The sequence below is a fragment of the Marmota marmota genome, unplaced genomic scaffold (genome assembly GCF_001458135.2).
Source record: "Marmota marmota marmota unplaced genomic scaffold, marMar, whole genome shotgun sequence".
In the NCBI taxonomy this organism is placed as follows: domain Eukaryota; kingdom Metazoa; phylum Chordata; class Mammalia; order Rodentia; family Sciuridae; genus Marmota; species Marmota marmota.
This window is the reverse complement of record NW_025999927.1, coordinates 3547186-3563542: the sequence shown is the minus strand read 5'-3', so window position 1 is coordinate 3563542 and position 16357 is coordinate 3547186. Positions and strand designations below refer to the sequence as shown.

The 16357-nt window shown below is 36.0% G+C and overlaps 1 protein-coding gene and 1 non-coding gene across 5 annotated transcripts in view; both read left to right on the top strand.

Moving 5' to 3' along the window:
* Positions 1-16357, top strand: part of Arid4b (AT-rich interaction domain 4B) — a 123122-nt gene that overhangs the window by 33685 nt on the left and 73080 nt on the right. For all 4 annotated transcript variants that reach the window (XR_007346515.1, XM_048800386.1, XM_048800385.1 and 1 more), the window contains exons 2-4: positions 9052-9162; positions 11804-11869; positions 14429-14519. Coding sequence is in view for 3 of the 4 variants with exons in the window: in XM_048800386.1 (XP_048656343.1) it covers positions 9052-9162; positions 11804-11869; positions 14429-14519 (268 nt within the window). In the remaining variant the exon portion in view is untranslated. The remainder of the gene's footprint in view (positions 1-9051; positions 9163-11803; positions 11870-14428; positions 14520-16357) is intronic.
* Positions 15827-15899, top strand: Trnaa-agc. Its single transcript has one exon. It is a non-coding gene; the product is annotated as a tRNA-Ala (tRNA).

Here is a 16357-nt window from a genome sequence, read left to right as displayed (position 1 = left end):
TTAGTCAATTGTTATCTTGCACTTCATTTACTCTGTATCTGATCTTTCTCTTTCTCTGTCCTGTCACCCATAAATACCCCAGAGTGTAACTCTCAAAAAAGAACACTCTCTTACTTACCCTGCACTCAACATTCTAAACCACTAAATCAGCATTGGTACAGTACCTATCCTTTCCAGGCCCATTCAGAGTTCATCAACTACTCCAAATAATGTCTTTCTTTTATGGTCCATGCTCTACTCAGGAACACAGGTTGTATTTAGTTGTCTTGTCTTTCCAGACTATTTCAATCTAAAACTTTCCCCAAATTTTATTTAAATTATAAGAAATAGAAATCTTATATTCTGTAGGATAACTTTCAACCTGGTCCACCCAGTTTTTCTCATCACTAAGGTCAATTTTGGCAGAAAGAATATACTTTTATTCTCAGTGTTTCACATCCTCCACCTCTGAGTGGTATTCTAGTATTAAGCCAATATCCTGTTCATCAGACCTTTTACCTATCCATCAGCTAGTATCTCTTGACAACTTTCTAAGTCAATTCCTTTATGATGGTTGCCAAACAGTGATTCTCTGTTCTAGTTATTCCTCTTGTGTTAACCTTTTTATTAAAAGGGTAAGTGTTGAGAGCCACAGCCGAAGGGGCCCCAGCAAACTTCCAGCTGCCAGCTAATGATTGGCTCACAGCGGCCCCAGCAAACTTCTAGCTGCCAGCTGATTGGCTCCCTTGCGGTGATGCTCATTGGGCTGTTTCCCCGCTCTTTCACACCACGGAGCTGCTCATTGGGCGACTTTTTTTGGGAATTCCTTCAGAGCCCAAATGCCACCACCGGCTTCCCACAAGCCTCTCAACTCCCCCACTCCTCCTGCTCTTGTGGCCCATTGGCTGTGTCACGTGGGTGGAGCCAAAAAAAGTCCCCCAATGAGCAGCTCAGTGGTCTGAAAGGGCAGGGAAACAGCCCAATGAGCATCACCGCAGAGGAGCCAATCAGCTGGCAGCTAGAAGTTTGCTGGGGCCCCTTCGGCTGTGGCTCTCAACATCTCCCCCTCTCTGTTTAAAACAACAAGCATGTGGCTTAGGGACCGGGCCTGCCTTAGGTTGTCCAATACTACATATGGTCCTTTCCCACATCATGAAGTTCTATTTTGATTTTTGAGCTCCTGCAGACCTAGGTTAATGTTTTGCTGATCAGTTCTATTTTTTGACTATAGAGTCTTTAAACATTGCAATGGAGATTTCACCTGTAAAAAGTTATAAGGCCTTTACTATTATGTTATGTGTTTTATGTATTATATTATGTGTGCACACTTGTGTTTTGTGTTGTATGTTTGTATGTACATATGTCCATATATCATATATGATGAGCGTGCATGAAAAAATGGATCCAAATATTTTTTTTTTATTCACGTGATTTAATTGGTTTAATTTAAATTGGGTAAACAACTGTTGAGGATTGTTTTAATATGTGAACAAAAAAGGAGGTTAACAGATCTGTTTGTTTACTTTCACCTTTCCTTTTCATTATATTTAATAATTCTGTTCAAGATAATGTAAATTGTTCAGAAAATTGTTTTCTTTTAGTGCCTTCTGGAATGTTACATGATTTTTTCTTTAGCCATTATTGCCAGAATTCCTATCTTCATCCCAGTGCCGGTGAAGACAAAGATAAAACCAATCTACAGCTTCTGCAATAGCTATCACTGAACTGCTTGCAGAACTTGCCTGGACTATGTATCCCTTGTATGCATTGTGAACTCACTTGTATGCATTGTGAACTATCTGTTGGTGCAGCGACTTGTGGTAGTGTTGGGGTATTTTTGCTGATGGAGTCATCGGTGGTACAATTTTTCCAAAAGGAGCTGTCAATTGGCTTGGTGTATCCTCCTCCCTTCTGCTTGTGATGGTGGTTCAGCTAAAATTTGGGGGCCAACAGAGGTGAGGCAAAGAACCTCACCCCCCCACCCCCCGATGATACAAAGACCTATCCACAGGTGTGGCTGTATGCTGGACCATACGTGTAGTGAATGATGGGTAAGATCCAATTGCAGTGGTACCAACCTAAGACAGGAGGCTGACATCTTGAGGTCAGCTCATCCGATGACGGGTAAGGACCATATGTAGTATTGGACAACCTAAGGCAGGCACGGTCCTTAAGCCACATGCTTGTTGTTTAAACAGAGGGGGAGATGTTGAGAGCCACAGCCGAAGGGGCCCAGCAAACTTCTAGCTGCCAGCTGATTGGCTCCTCTGCAGTGATGCTCATTGGGCTGTTTCTGCTTGATAAGTGGCTTGTGAACTGTGCCCAGCCAGACTGCGGCAGATAAGTTTCTTTTCTGCGGTTTTTTTTTTTTTTTGTTGTTCTGGGTATTGAATCCATGGGTGTTTTACCACTGAGCTATATCCTCAGTCCTTTTGGTATGCTCCTGACTCAACCTTCCAGGTCCCTGGGATTACATACAGGTGTGTTCCACCATGTCTGGCTCTTTATTTAGTGCATCTTAAAAATTCATTCATTCATATGTTCATTCATTTATGTAAATATGGACTCATGGATTCCAGATTTAATACATTATAATTTATCATATTTTAAAAATCTATATAATCAAATTATAGAAGAACACACAGATGGTAAGTGTATCTGTTTGGCATGCATATACAGCCCTGACAAGAAAATAGATAGATAGATAGACAGACAGATATTAACTATCTATCTATCTAATCTATCTATCTATCTATTTATTTATTTTGGTACCAGGGATTGAATCAAGGCGCACTTAATCACCGAGCCACATCCCCAGTCTCTCTTTTTTCAGTTTCTCCCCGGCTGGGCATTTATTTATTATTTTTATTAGACCTTTATGTATATATAGTAGTTGGGTTCATCCTGAGAAACTCATACATGCATGGAATTCGATTTCAGTTTAGGATCCCTCCCTTTTCCCCTCCTGTTCTCCCTCCCTCCTCCCATTCTCTTTCTTCTTTTCTATTAGACATCCTTTCCCTTATCTGTTGCCATTTATATTTGATTATTCTTTCTGTGTATGCATAAAGGTGAGATTCCCTGTTGTATATTTATGTATGCATACAACATGATTTTCTAAGAATTCATTCTGCATTGCTTCCCCTTACTCATCACTCTACTCTTGTTTCTTGATCTCATGCTTCTACATTACTGACCTTACCTGTATTTTATGTTATCCTATTCTTCCCTCCTCCTTTCCTTTATTTTACTCTAGCTTCTACATTTGAGAGAAAACATTCAACCTTTGAGTTTCTTGAGTTTGGCTTATTTCACTTAGCATGATATTTTCCATTTCCATCCATTTGCTGGCAAATGCTGTATTTTCATTTTTTTTTTTAATGCCGAACCCTTTTTTATTTTGTTACAGGGTTTTGCTAAGTTGCTTAGGGCCTTGCTATGTTGTTGAGGCTGGTTTTGTACTTGGAATCTTCCTGCCTCAGCCTTCTGAGCCTCTGGGATTACAGCATGTGCCACCATGCCCAATCTAATATTTATTTTGATGTTCAGAGTTTCCCCTATTTGATTGATAGGATCTCCTTCAAGATTCCTCCTGTGTGTCCTTTTCGAATGTTCCCATCATTTATTAAGCATTTTCTTACTTTCTGGCACAAAATGTTTCAGATTCTTCTTATACATTCCCTGCCCAACCTTGAAATCAGCCATTTTCTAAGGATCCATAGTTTCTTTCATTCTTTTTTTTTAATATTTATTTTTTAGTTGCAGTTGGTCATAATACCTTTAATTATTTATTTTTATGTGGTGTTGAGGATCGAACACAGAGCCTCACATTTGCTAGGTGACATTCTACTGCTGAGCCACAACCCTAGCCCAATGGTTTCTTATAATGGAGGATTTAGAAATCAAGATCTGGGCTATTGCCATGCTTCAGTCTTTCCCCCATAACACCTCTCCTCTTGTCTGTCACTTGCACATTCTTAGGCCTTCGTGGACAGACTTGGGAAAATATAAGGTTGTACGTAGGTACATGCATAGGTACACACAAACCTATACTTTGTGGTGTGTATATATGTATTTCACAACCATGAATCCAAATCGTGTGTGTGTGTGTGTGTGAGAGAGAGAGAGAGAGAGAGAGAGAGAGAGTGTATGTGTGTATCATACACCCCCACACCGCTAGGAATTGAACCCAGGTCCTTGTGCATGCTAGGCTAGTGTGCTACTGAGCCACATTCCTAGACCACTTAAACCATATTCCGAATTTCAGTCCATTATTTTGACTTATTTATACCATGTCCATTTTCTCCTTTTTAACTTTTTTGGCAATGAGAAACATGGTTCACATTATCCTCAGTGTATTTACTTATTCATTCAGTCAGTTTACTTATTTGGTAAGTGTAACACATGTTCCAGCCATGTTGCTCAACTCCTCTGTCCCTGTGGAGCTCCTCCTACCATATCCTTACCTGAAAATTGGGACTGTGCCTCCATGTGGCTTTCCCTAAATTCATCCTCATTGCTTTTTATACTCAGTATCTGTTCTCTCTACCTCCTTGTGCTTTCCCAACCTGTAATCCATCCATCCTTCCTTCCTTCCTTCCTTCCTTTTTTTAATATTCATTTTTTAGTTGTAGTTGGACACAATACCTTTATATATTTATTTTTATGTGGTGCTGAGGATCAAACCCAGGGCCTCACACTTGCTAGACGAGCGCTCTATAGCTGAGCTACAACCCCAGCCCAACCTGTATCTTTTCATAATCCATGTTCTTAGTAAAATGAAAGTGAGGAGATGATTTTAAAATTAGATTATGTGATTTATTTTCTTAATGCATGTCCTAAAAAATGTACATTTAAAGGTTAGTTTAAAAATGATAGTCTTTGATATATATGTGGAATTTCATGCATTCATCTGTTGAAATTATATCCATTCTTGTTTTAACACCTCTCTGAGATTGTCATATATAACATAGGTTGTTTTCATAGATTTGTTGTCACTCTGAGTTTAAGTTTATTTATTAATGTATATTTTTAGTATCAAATTTAATTTTTTTTGTTTTCTGATTCTCCCAGCTGTATTGGCATTGTAACCAATTTGAATGTTGTACTCTTTTTAAGAAACTAGATCAGTAAAGTTTCATGTAGCGTGTTTTGCTTTTTAAAGATTCAGTCTTGAATAACTGAGTGTTTTCTGGGCTGTTTCATTGTTAACCAGGTATTTGAAGAATTGATTTTAACTATCATCTAAAACTTATTTTATATATTTGGTATACTGCAGTTCAGAGGCATATGAGAAATTGCTGTTGATTCATTTGTATACTTACATGCTTCCTTGGCATAGTGACATCTTCAAAGACTTTTTCCACCAATTTCTAATTGAAAATTGCTTATGCCTTTAAGTGGTCTTATGGAATGCAGCAGTGATTTTTAGGTGCCAGATAGGACATTTGGTAGATTGACTAGAAAAATAATTGTTAAGCAGTGCTGTGAGGTAGCTGTTTCCTTGACAACTAGAAAACTGTTTTGTTTGCTCAACAAAGAGGTGATAGTTTAGTAGTTTAATTTCTTTTTTGTTATGGTCGCGTTACATAAATACATCTTATTTGAGCCTTTGAGATGGTCCATATTATTAACCAAAATCAGAGAAACAGCAAAAAGAGAAGGTATGGCTGTGTAGATATGTATGTATATGTATCAGGGCTGGTGTTGGTCAAAGAAATCTTAGTTAACCCGGGTATAATTCTTTGTACATCTCTACTTTAGACCAAAGTACATTAGCCTGGAAATAGGTGTATAAGTCTTGGTTGTCTTTCTGTCATACTCAGGGAATGATATACTTCGTTATGGAGCAGAAACACAAAGCCATAACACCTCTTGCTGCTACTAGCATTCAGTGTGCTTGCTTCACATATGAATTGAATGAGGGAGTCAGTATGTTAAAGGGCCTTGCCCCCATTCAGATCCCCCCCGCCCAACAAGGCATCTTGTGTATTTGGGAATTTGTAGTGACTTAAATCCTTTTGCAGAGGCATTAAACTTTTTTAAACTCAGTTTCTCCTCACATTATTAAGTCCTAACAATAGCCTTTAATTGGTGCTATATGTTGAGCTCTGTACTAAACACTGTAGGTATGAAATCTTTTTCCTCATCCCTGTGATATCATAAACTGTTACTGTATCCTGAGGCACAAGAGTCCTAGCCCAAGTCAGACAACTAAATAAGTGGTAGAATTTAAGCATCTAATTCAGGAGTCTGTACCCTTTGTTGTTGTGTTATTGTGTTTGTTTTTTGATGCTAGGGCTTGAACCCAGGGCCTTGCACATGCTAAGTACAGGTTCTATGACTGAGCTGTATCCCCAACACTAGTGCTTGTACTTTTAATTACTATTTTGTAACTGTCTTTTATTAATATAGTTGCATCAATAAAATGTAGGGTATAGAAAAATATTAATAACAAAACTCAGTAAAATTCAGTCCCAGTCACTGCAAATAATAATTTTTTTGTTGTCCTGATGAGGTAATACAATATCTGGAATTTCCTTCAGGATAATCAGGATTGAGGGATAGTTAAAAGGGGAGGGTTGATGAGACAGTTGTATGGGTTAATAATTATGGTTACATGCAGGATTTATTATAGTAGTCTGACTTCTTTCTTTTTATTAGTACTGGGAATTGAACCCAAGGATCTTTAGCCACTGAGTCACATCCATAGCCCTTTTTATTTTTTATTTTGAGACAGGATCTCATTAGATTGCTTACCACCTCGCTAAGTTGCTGAAGCTGGCTTTGAACTTGTGATCCTTCTGCCTCTGCCTCCTGAGCCAAAGAGATTACAGGCATGCGCCACTGTACCTGGTTCTGTCTTCTTTGGTATTATGTTTGTAACATTCCTCAGTGTACATTTTTAAAAACAAAGAATGCAGTCAAGTTGTTAAAAAAAAAAATTAACCTTTCCTTAGAAGTGGACTTTGAATAAAACCTTTTTTCTCTTCCCTTGCTTTTGTTTGGATGTGAAGTGTTCCCCAAAATCTCCTGTGTGATAAGAATGTAATTAGTTCAGAGATGAAATTATTAGAGATGTAATCTAATCAATGGATTAATCCAGTTGAATGAATTGAATGGGTGGTAACTGTAGGCAAGTAGATGTGGCTGGAGGAAGTAAATCATTAGGGACCTGCCTTTGAGGTTTGTATTTTGCCCCTGGCACCTCCTTTACTATCCTTCTGCTTCCTGGCTGTTAGGAACTGAGCTGCTTTTCTCCTCCATGCCCCTTCCACCTTGCTGTTGTGTCTCATCTTGGGCCCAAAGCTAAGGATTTGGCCGATCATGGACTGAACCTCTGAAACCGTGAGCCAAAGTAAACTTTTCTACCTCTTAAGTTGTTTTTGTCTATTGTGGTCACAGGGACAAAAAGCTGACTAAAACATTCCCTTGTTCTATTCCCTTAATCCCTCTTAACAGTTGTTTTTATTATTAGATAAACTCTTTTCCCCATACATAATATAATGTGTCCTTGGTTATTTCCATATTTCTACAGGGGAAAAATATATAACATTTTAAAGGAATACACATTACCAGTTATCCTGTGTTTTTTTTTCTCATTAGATTTAGTACTGAGAAACACTGAATTCTCAGGGTTATTGACATTATTTGAAAAAAACTGAAGAAAGTGATTTAACTTTGAATTTGCATAATTTATGGTGTGAATAGTCATTTAAATTGAGATGTTGCTTCTTGAAATTTTTTTTTTTGGGGTGTGTGTGTGTGTGTGTGTGTGTGTACATGTACATAGTGCTGGGGATTGAACCCAATGCCTCCTAGGTACTAGGCAAGCACAGAGCCTCTTTTCATTCCTTTTTATTTTACTTTAAGACAGAGTCTTGCCTAAGTTGCCCATGTTGGGCTTGAACATCAGATCCTCCTGCCTTAGCCTCCTGTGTAGCTGGGATTACAGGTGCACCACCAGGATCAGCATTAAAGGAGGGGGGCCGGTGGCAAGGGAAATGTGAAATCATACAGACCTATTTTACTTTATTTTTTGTTCATTGTGTTAGTCAGCTTTTTCTTGCTGTGACAAAATATCTGGGGAAAACAACTTAGAAAGAAAAATTTACTTTGGTTTTGGTTTCAGAGACTTCAGTTCATGGTGGGCCAGCTAGCTCTATTACTTTGGGCCTGGGGTAAGAATCAAACTCATTGCCTCACATATTGCTAGGCAAGTACTCTACCACTGAGCAACAACCCCAGCCCCTCCTTTTCTTTTTTGATGGAGCTTCTTAAGATATTATATTTCTTGTAAAACACTTTGGCAAAAACCGTTTACAATCATCCTTTGGCTATGGAATTGGTTTATTCAAGCAGAACTCCTTAGAAATAAATGGGTCCTCTGCAGAAATTTCTCTGATTGTAAAAGGTAAAAGTAATTAGATTAGGGCTGTTATAAACACAATCACAAATGAGGAAATACAAGAGTAAATAGTTTGAACCTATATGAATGTATTTGAGATGTTTGACAACAGTTTATTGGAAATGTCTCAGATTGGATTTTCTTATAGCTTCCATCAGTAGTTTGAATACATTTATTTTCCTTTCCTTTTATACTGTTTTACCTTACGTTGTGTGTACATATAACAGCTATTCTGAATTTGGGTTGAATCTTCAGATATAGCCTGAAATATTAGAAGATATATATATATTTTTCAGATTTTGAGGTTCAAGGATCTGCCATCTAGCAAATGGATCCTTCTCTTTAATCATATAACAAATCAGTGTTTTAGTGAGTAAATGAATGACTGGAGGTGGAAATGGAAGGATATACCTTGTAAGTGAGCTAGTTCATATCAGGGACTATATGTGTTCAATAGGAAAGAAAAGCTCTTCTATTTTACATGATAGATATTTAATATATTTAAGTAGGTTTTATGGTACATATTTTATTATTTTTATTTTATAGATGTATAGTAAAATATAATTCTGTTAGCTTAATAGCTATAATAGGATTTGATTCAGTATTTTGATTTTTGGAAAGGAACTTGGCAGTTTGAGTCTAATTATATTTCTTTGCATGTTTAGGCCCTTGATGAGCCTCCCTATTTGACAGTGGGCACTGATGTGAGTGCTAAATACAGAGGAGCCTTTTGTGAAGCAAAGATCAAGACAGCAAAAAGACTTGTCAAAGTCAAGGTAAAGTAATTGTAGTATTTGTAAGTTATATGTTCAGTATTGATATTTAAACTCTTGTTGGGTAAGTATACCTAAGAGTTATTTTTCTGCCAAATGAGTTTCTTGGAGTAATGGTTGTAAAAGCCCCAAATAAGCATCATTATAAAACACTGCAGTTAGAATAAAGTTAGATTTCATAGTTGATATTTTACAATGGATTTGTTATTGTATGTAATGTTAGTGTTTTAGTGCTGGGAAGTCGTCTTAATTTTATTATAGGAAAATTGAGGATCACAGAGGATGGTGATTTATTTCCCCAAGGCCATTATAGCAAAACAGTTTGCCAATTTTAACCATGAGCTTCAGTTGTGACTCATAATTGATAGTATCTTAATGATGAGATAAGATTCATTTGGTTGATGATTCTTTATCTTCTGCCTTTTTTGAAAAATCTAAAGTTACATGAGTTTTCTCTCAAATATCAGACAAAAAGAAATGTAATTGCTTTTATTTTAATAAATGATCATGATCCTGGTGTAGTAGTGTTTGCCTATAGTTCTAGCTACTCCAAGAGAAGGAGGCAAAATCACATTTAGGAGTTTGGAGACCAGTCTGAGGAATATAGCCACATTTTTTCACCCTAAAAACAAACAAGAGTATAGCTCAGTGATAGTGTATTCACCTACCCTAAGTGAGGCCATGGGTTCAGTCTGCAGCACCACAAAGAAAGGAGAAAAAGAGAAAGAATAATACACGGGCCACCTATATTTAATAACAAAAATATGTCTGTGTTTTTGAAAAATACAAGACAAGTAAAATATTTGAATGTCGATATTTATTTATTTATTATAATATATTGATTAGTAAACCATATTTATGAAACTTAGTGGGAAGGAGTGTGTGGGGATACAAGAATGAGACTTGAACTCTGTCCTCCAGAGATTTATCATCTAGATGAGCAGATATGTCAACCATTGGCTGCAGAGTTGTTTTGCTTCCTGTGGAGAATATCTGATTCTCCTCTGTAGCTTTTCCCATGTTGCATGCTTGGGTTCCTCACTCATTATGCTCTTGACTAAGAACCATTTGAAAAAGCCTTAGAATTAGCTATAGACCTGTAAGATGCTAATCTTGGCCCCCAGGTGCCTCTTCTTTCCAGTCTGCATCTGACAGTTCACTTATAATGTGGTTTTATGGGGGTACTGATGTTTCTTCTTCGGACTTCACACACTGGTATTCCCTAAACACTCCAGCACTATACTATACTAGAGTTGAAGAGAAAAACAATTACCAATTTTCTCACTTTTTCTGGAGCTGCTTTTAGCACATGTAACACCTTCCTGTGAATTAGACAAAGGTCCTCCCTTCTGGTGGAGAGCTGGGGACACACAACAACTCTGTTAGAAGAAACATGCTCTGGGGGCAGGAACCTTGTTATTCCAGGACCTGTGCTTTGGCCCAAGAATTATTGTCTGAATTTTACCCCCAACTTGCATCCTAGCTAAGATGACATCTAGCATTCCTGCCATTTCTTGATCTAAATAAAAGGAACAAAACTCTAGTGTTAAGACCTCCCATCTGCCAGTGGCTTATGGTTTAAGTGAAGAATACATACAGATACCTATGAAGATGATTTAAGTAAAGTGGTGATGCTTAGTGACACAGAAATGCCTGGGATGCCACTAGGCATCTCCTTTCATAGCTGGTTTGATAATCACATAAATCTGATAAGAACATAATGATGGTTCAATCCTTTTAAGAACTGTTTTGCCTTGTGTAAGAAAAAACAAGTTTTTCTGTACTGAACAGTGGAAACTATCATGTTTTTCACTAGCTAATTAAATATTCCAACACAAACCCTTTAATTTAAATATTCAAACTTGAATCCTTTTGTTTAACTTAGTGTGTTCATGTCTGGTTTTCTGTTTTCTGATTTCTGTAGTACTGACATAAAGTACAGGAAAGTTCTGGAGCTCATTGAACTTTAGTGCCACCATGTACTAGTTATGAGCTTGGACTAGTCCTGAGTTTTGTTATCTACAGACTGGAAATACTCAGACCTACCTAAAAGGGTTGTTTTGGAGATTGATTGATTGATGATTGATTGATTTGGGCAGTATTGAGATTGAACCCAGGATTGCATGCTTGCTAGGCGAATGTTCTACTACTGAGCTACATCCCCTTGAGTGTGATGCTTAGCTCTCAGTAAATGCTTGTGGCTACCATTTATTATTAAGCTAAGCCTTCACAAAATTATATAACCTCTAATAGCTGAAGGTCTCTATGCTGTCTTTCAGATTTATTTTTTATTTTAATTAATTAGTTAATTTTTGTGGTGTAGGGGTCCTTGACCATGGAGCGAGCTATATTTCTAGCCTTTTTTATTTTGAGACAGGGTGTTGCCAAGTTGCCCAGGCTGGCCTCAAACTTGCCATTCTCCTACCTCAGCTTCCCAAGTTACTAGATTACAGGCATGGACCACTGTGCCCAGCTGTCAAAAGATTTTTCAGTTAATCCATTTAGGATTTGGGATCTCATTTAAATTAGGCAATTGTTAGTTTGTACTTCTTATAACAGAAACGAACAATTAATGTAAATATAAGATTATGTTGCTTGATTTTTGTTGTTATTGTTGTTGGCTAATTAAATTTATAATTTCTAGGTGACCTTTAGACATGATTCTTCAACAGTGGAAGTTCAGGATGACCATATAAAGGGCCCACTGAAGGTAATTGATTTATTCATTATCAGTTCTGTGATTGGAAAACAGAAATATGTGATCTTTTTCTTTTAGTTCACTTTGTTTTATAATTAATAAAATATATACTTTTATCTAAAAATTGAGTAGTAGAAAAAAATAGCTTTAACATTAAAAAATAGCTAATATGTCAGTAAAAACTAATAGTGTGTTCATAAATGAAATATGAATGTCCAGAAGGCATTGAGTGCTTTCATTCTCCAGGATGATGGACTTTTCCATGATGGAGAGATGATGAACTAGAGATCATTGATGAACGTTTTGCATGAGAAACTTAAACACTAGAACTCAGAGCTCTTAATTCTTTGGAGTACCTGCTGGAAAATGAAGTCTAAGAGTCACTAGGCAGCTGTAAATAATGAGCATGTTCCTACTGAAAGCTATGGAGTTTTATTTCTTTGCTTTCACTTTTTCCTCATTGACCCGTAAAATAAATGTTACTCTACTTTGTGCCAGTGAGCAAGCCTGGAACATGTGAGGAGCCACTTTGTGATCTTGGGCCCTTTGAAATGTCTGAAAATGGTCATTGGCTAGGAGAATTAAGAAATGTTAAGAGTATTGAAGAAATATATTTGTAGATATAAGAAAAAAATCTCTTAACTGTTGAAGCTGTAATTTTGAGACAGAAATAGATGTGTTTTATAGTTTTTCAATTTTAAGACTTAATTCAACCCCCAGGGCATTAATATTTTGCATATATAGTAGGTACTGTGCAGGATTAAAACTCCTTAAGTTTGGTGGTGGTTGTTTTGTTTTGGTTTTACTCTTGCCTTGTAAAAATTTATTTCCAGTCATTTCTATTTTATAGGTGTCATCTTGAATATTCATATACATGTTTATTTCTTGCAGGGACAAAAGACCAAAAACATGTACTTTTGTAGTGTGACATTAAGCCACCATTTCTTTACCCACCAGTGTGGGCTAGTACTGTGCTAAGTCTTTTTGCACATATTATTTATCATAACAGCTTTTTAGGGAAGCGGAAACTGAAGGGAGGTGAAATAATTAGGCCACAGTCTCAGTCAGTAATGGCTGTACCAAAGTTCTAATAGGGTCTTAGCCGATCATCAAAAAACTTTCCCTTCTGTACCTTTAGTACACATACATATCCATGCTGTGTTTGTGTTTGGCTCATAAGCACAGGAGCATGGCTCTTCATTGCTTGACTGTCCTGTTGGCTTGGCATAGACACACAGTGTTAACTATGAAGTTCTGTTGTACAGGAATTGAAAAGGCAGCTATTTTGTAGCTTTAAGCCATCTTCTCTGCTTTGACCCCCAGCTTCCTTGAGAGTGGTATAGTTGATTTATTTTGTTCATTTAGTTTTCCTACATTAAAATTTCCTTTGTTTGTGATTAGGACTTAAGACTATTTTGAGTTTGACATACGCAAACATACCACATTTTGGTCTCAAGATTATTAAAATACTTTTCTTTTTTAGGAGGCAGGGTTAATGGGTATTGAACACAGGGACCTTTTACTACTGTGCTCCCTCCCCACCCCTTTTTATTTTTCAGTTTGAGACAGGGTCACACTATGTTGCTTAGACCCTCATTCATTTGCTAACGCTGAACTTGAACTTGTGATCCTCCTGCCTCAGCCTCCCCAGCTACTGGGATTATAGGCATGTGCCACCACACCTGGCTGAATTGCTTTTCTTACCTGTGGTTTTGGTTTTTGTTGTTTTTTCTCTAGAGTTTGATTGTTCCTTAATGTCCTTTATAACTTTCTGTCACCTAGTAGAGTGTCAGCATTTGGATAAAGAAATAAGTCTACCAAAAATGATGGTCATTTGATATCAACACATTTTCAGTAATGAGCTTATATGGAAATAATTCCTAGGCCATTTAACAAATAAAAAATAACAATGGTGTTTACTGATCGTAATCATTTAATCAAAGTCCTGTGAATTCCTCAGAGTTCTCTTTTCTTTCTTGGGCATAGTTGGGGGTTAACAGTCTCTTTGAACAAGTTTATTTTTATTATCACTCTATAAAGATCATATAATTATCAGCATTTAATGATCAGATGGAAAATAAATTGCTCTCATTAGTGGAACATACTATCCCTTTAGGAACCTCAGAGCTATTTTTTCAATTGTCAATTTCATATGCAGTGGTTCTTAAAAGAGATCCTTTGTGGTTCCCACAACCCTTTAAGAGGATATAAGAATAGAACTGTTTTTTTAAAAAAAATTATTTTATTTATTTTTTTACGTGGTGCAGAGGATAGAACCTAGTGCCTCACATGTATTAGGCAAGTGCTCTACCACTGAGGCACAATGTCAGTCCAAAACTGTTTTTGTAATAATACTTAGTTGTTCAAGTATGTTTTTCTGCTATGTCAACATTTCATTGATGTTACAAACCTATTGGTGGGTGAAATTGCTGGTATCTTAACACAAATCAAGTTCAGTAGTCATTTTATTCTTTACCACTGTGCACTCATTTAAAATTAAAAAAAAAAGGAAACCATGGTTTAGTTTATTTATCTTTAGAAAGTTTTTCTAACATTTTAAAAATATTTTAGGTAGGAGCTATTGTGGAAGTGAAGAATCTTGATGGTGTGTATCAAGAAGCAGTTATCAATAAATTAACAGATGCAAGTTGGTACACTGTAGGTAAGAGAATAATTTTTCTTTTGATGATATGTTTTTAATTATATGGTAAAACTAATCTTAAAATAGTGTTATTGATTATCTTTCTAGATAATTTACCTTATTTCACTGCATAATCATGCCACCACATTAATGTATATTCAGTAGTATTCCATGCATCCTAATCTTGCACCAAAGACAGTGTAGTATTAAATGATTTTTAAGTAATTACACTACTGAAAAGAAAAAGGTTTACATAATGGAACAACCAGAGACATGAAAAATTGTGCTTTATATGTGTACTATGAATTGAAATGCATTCTGCTGTCATGTATAACAAATTAGAATAAATAAATAAGTTTCTTAAAAAAGCTTTACATGATAGTCACACCCAATTTTTTTGTAAATAAAAAAAAAGCTCATAAAACTGACAATCATGTGGTGAAATATGGAAAAACATTTTTACAAGATGTATATATATATATATATACACACACACACACATACATACACACACATGCACACACACACACATAACAATTTGAAATTATTTAATGCATATATTATGCAATGGGTTTCTATTTAGTTTTTACTTTAAAGTATATCGTATAGAGTTTTCTTCATCGTAACCATTTGTAAGTATGGAGTTTAGTAGTGTTAGATATTCACATTGTTGTGTAACAGGAGTTTCTTCTATTGTATTTCATAGTAGTTCATGCACTATAGTTTATTTTCTCTTACCATTTTGCCAGTCTTCTTGCTCTTAGAGTAAATGTTGGGTAGAATATATTTCGTATGTGTATTTGTCTTTTGTATGTATAATATTTCTCTAGTGTGTGCACTGAGAAATAGAAATAGTTTGAAAGGACTGTCCTTTTAAAAACTTCAGTAGTGAAAACTACATTCTTAGAAGACTCCCATGAACAGTGTATGATATGCTGCGTATACCTGTTTTCCCAGTCCTTTTCATATTTGTCTTTTAAAATTTTTTGTCAATTTTGACATTTTAATGCCTCTCCCATGAATACTAATGAAACTGAACATCTCCTCATAATGTGTTTGTAAGGAACATCATTTTATTTGTTTTCTCTATTGTGAATTGCTTGTCCTTCCCATTCTCCCTTTTCCTTTTGGGATGGTTTATCTTTTCTTATTATTTTTAGGATGTGAGTTCTTCAGATATTCTAGATATTAACATTTTGCTCCTTTCATTGCAAATATTTTTCTTCTGCTGTTTTGATTTCTGCTTTAAATTTTCATAGTTTTTGTGTGGTCACCTTTTCCCTTGTAGTTTTAGTTCTGAGGTTTGTTTAAGAAAGGCCTTTAGGGACTGGGGTTGTGGCTCAGTGGTAAAGCGCATGCCTAGCATGCATGAGGCACTGGGTTCAATCCCCAGCACCACATAAAAATAAACAAATAAAATAAAGGTATTGTGTCATCTACAAATAAAAATTTAAAAAATGGCCTTTATCAGTGTTACAGATCTGTTTGGTAATATGTTTTTCAGCTTCCTCATAGTTTTATTTTTGTTTTACAAATAGCTTTTTATTTTCCTCACAATTTTTCAAACATTCTAAAATAATGATTGAACATTAGTTTTTAATGGATAGCCAATTATTCTAGCATTACTTATTAAATAATAGTAAGTCTTATTCTTAAACAACCTCAAAGATGAGAATAAACCTCTAGTAAAATGTCTTTGGAGATGTCCGAATTCTATAGAGCTTTGACATAATGTGGGTGAAGTTTGTTTATATTTTGGTGGGATTAGGAAAAAACAATTAAGAGAAGGAAATGTTTCATTTTGCTATAAGCAAAATATTTGATGATGTCAGTTGCAGTACTGGAAATGATTCTGTGTA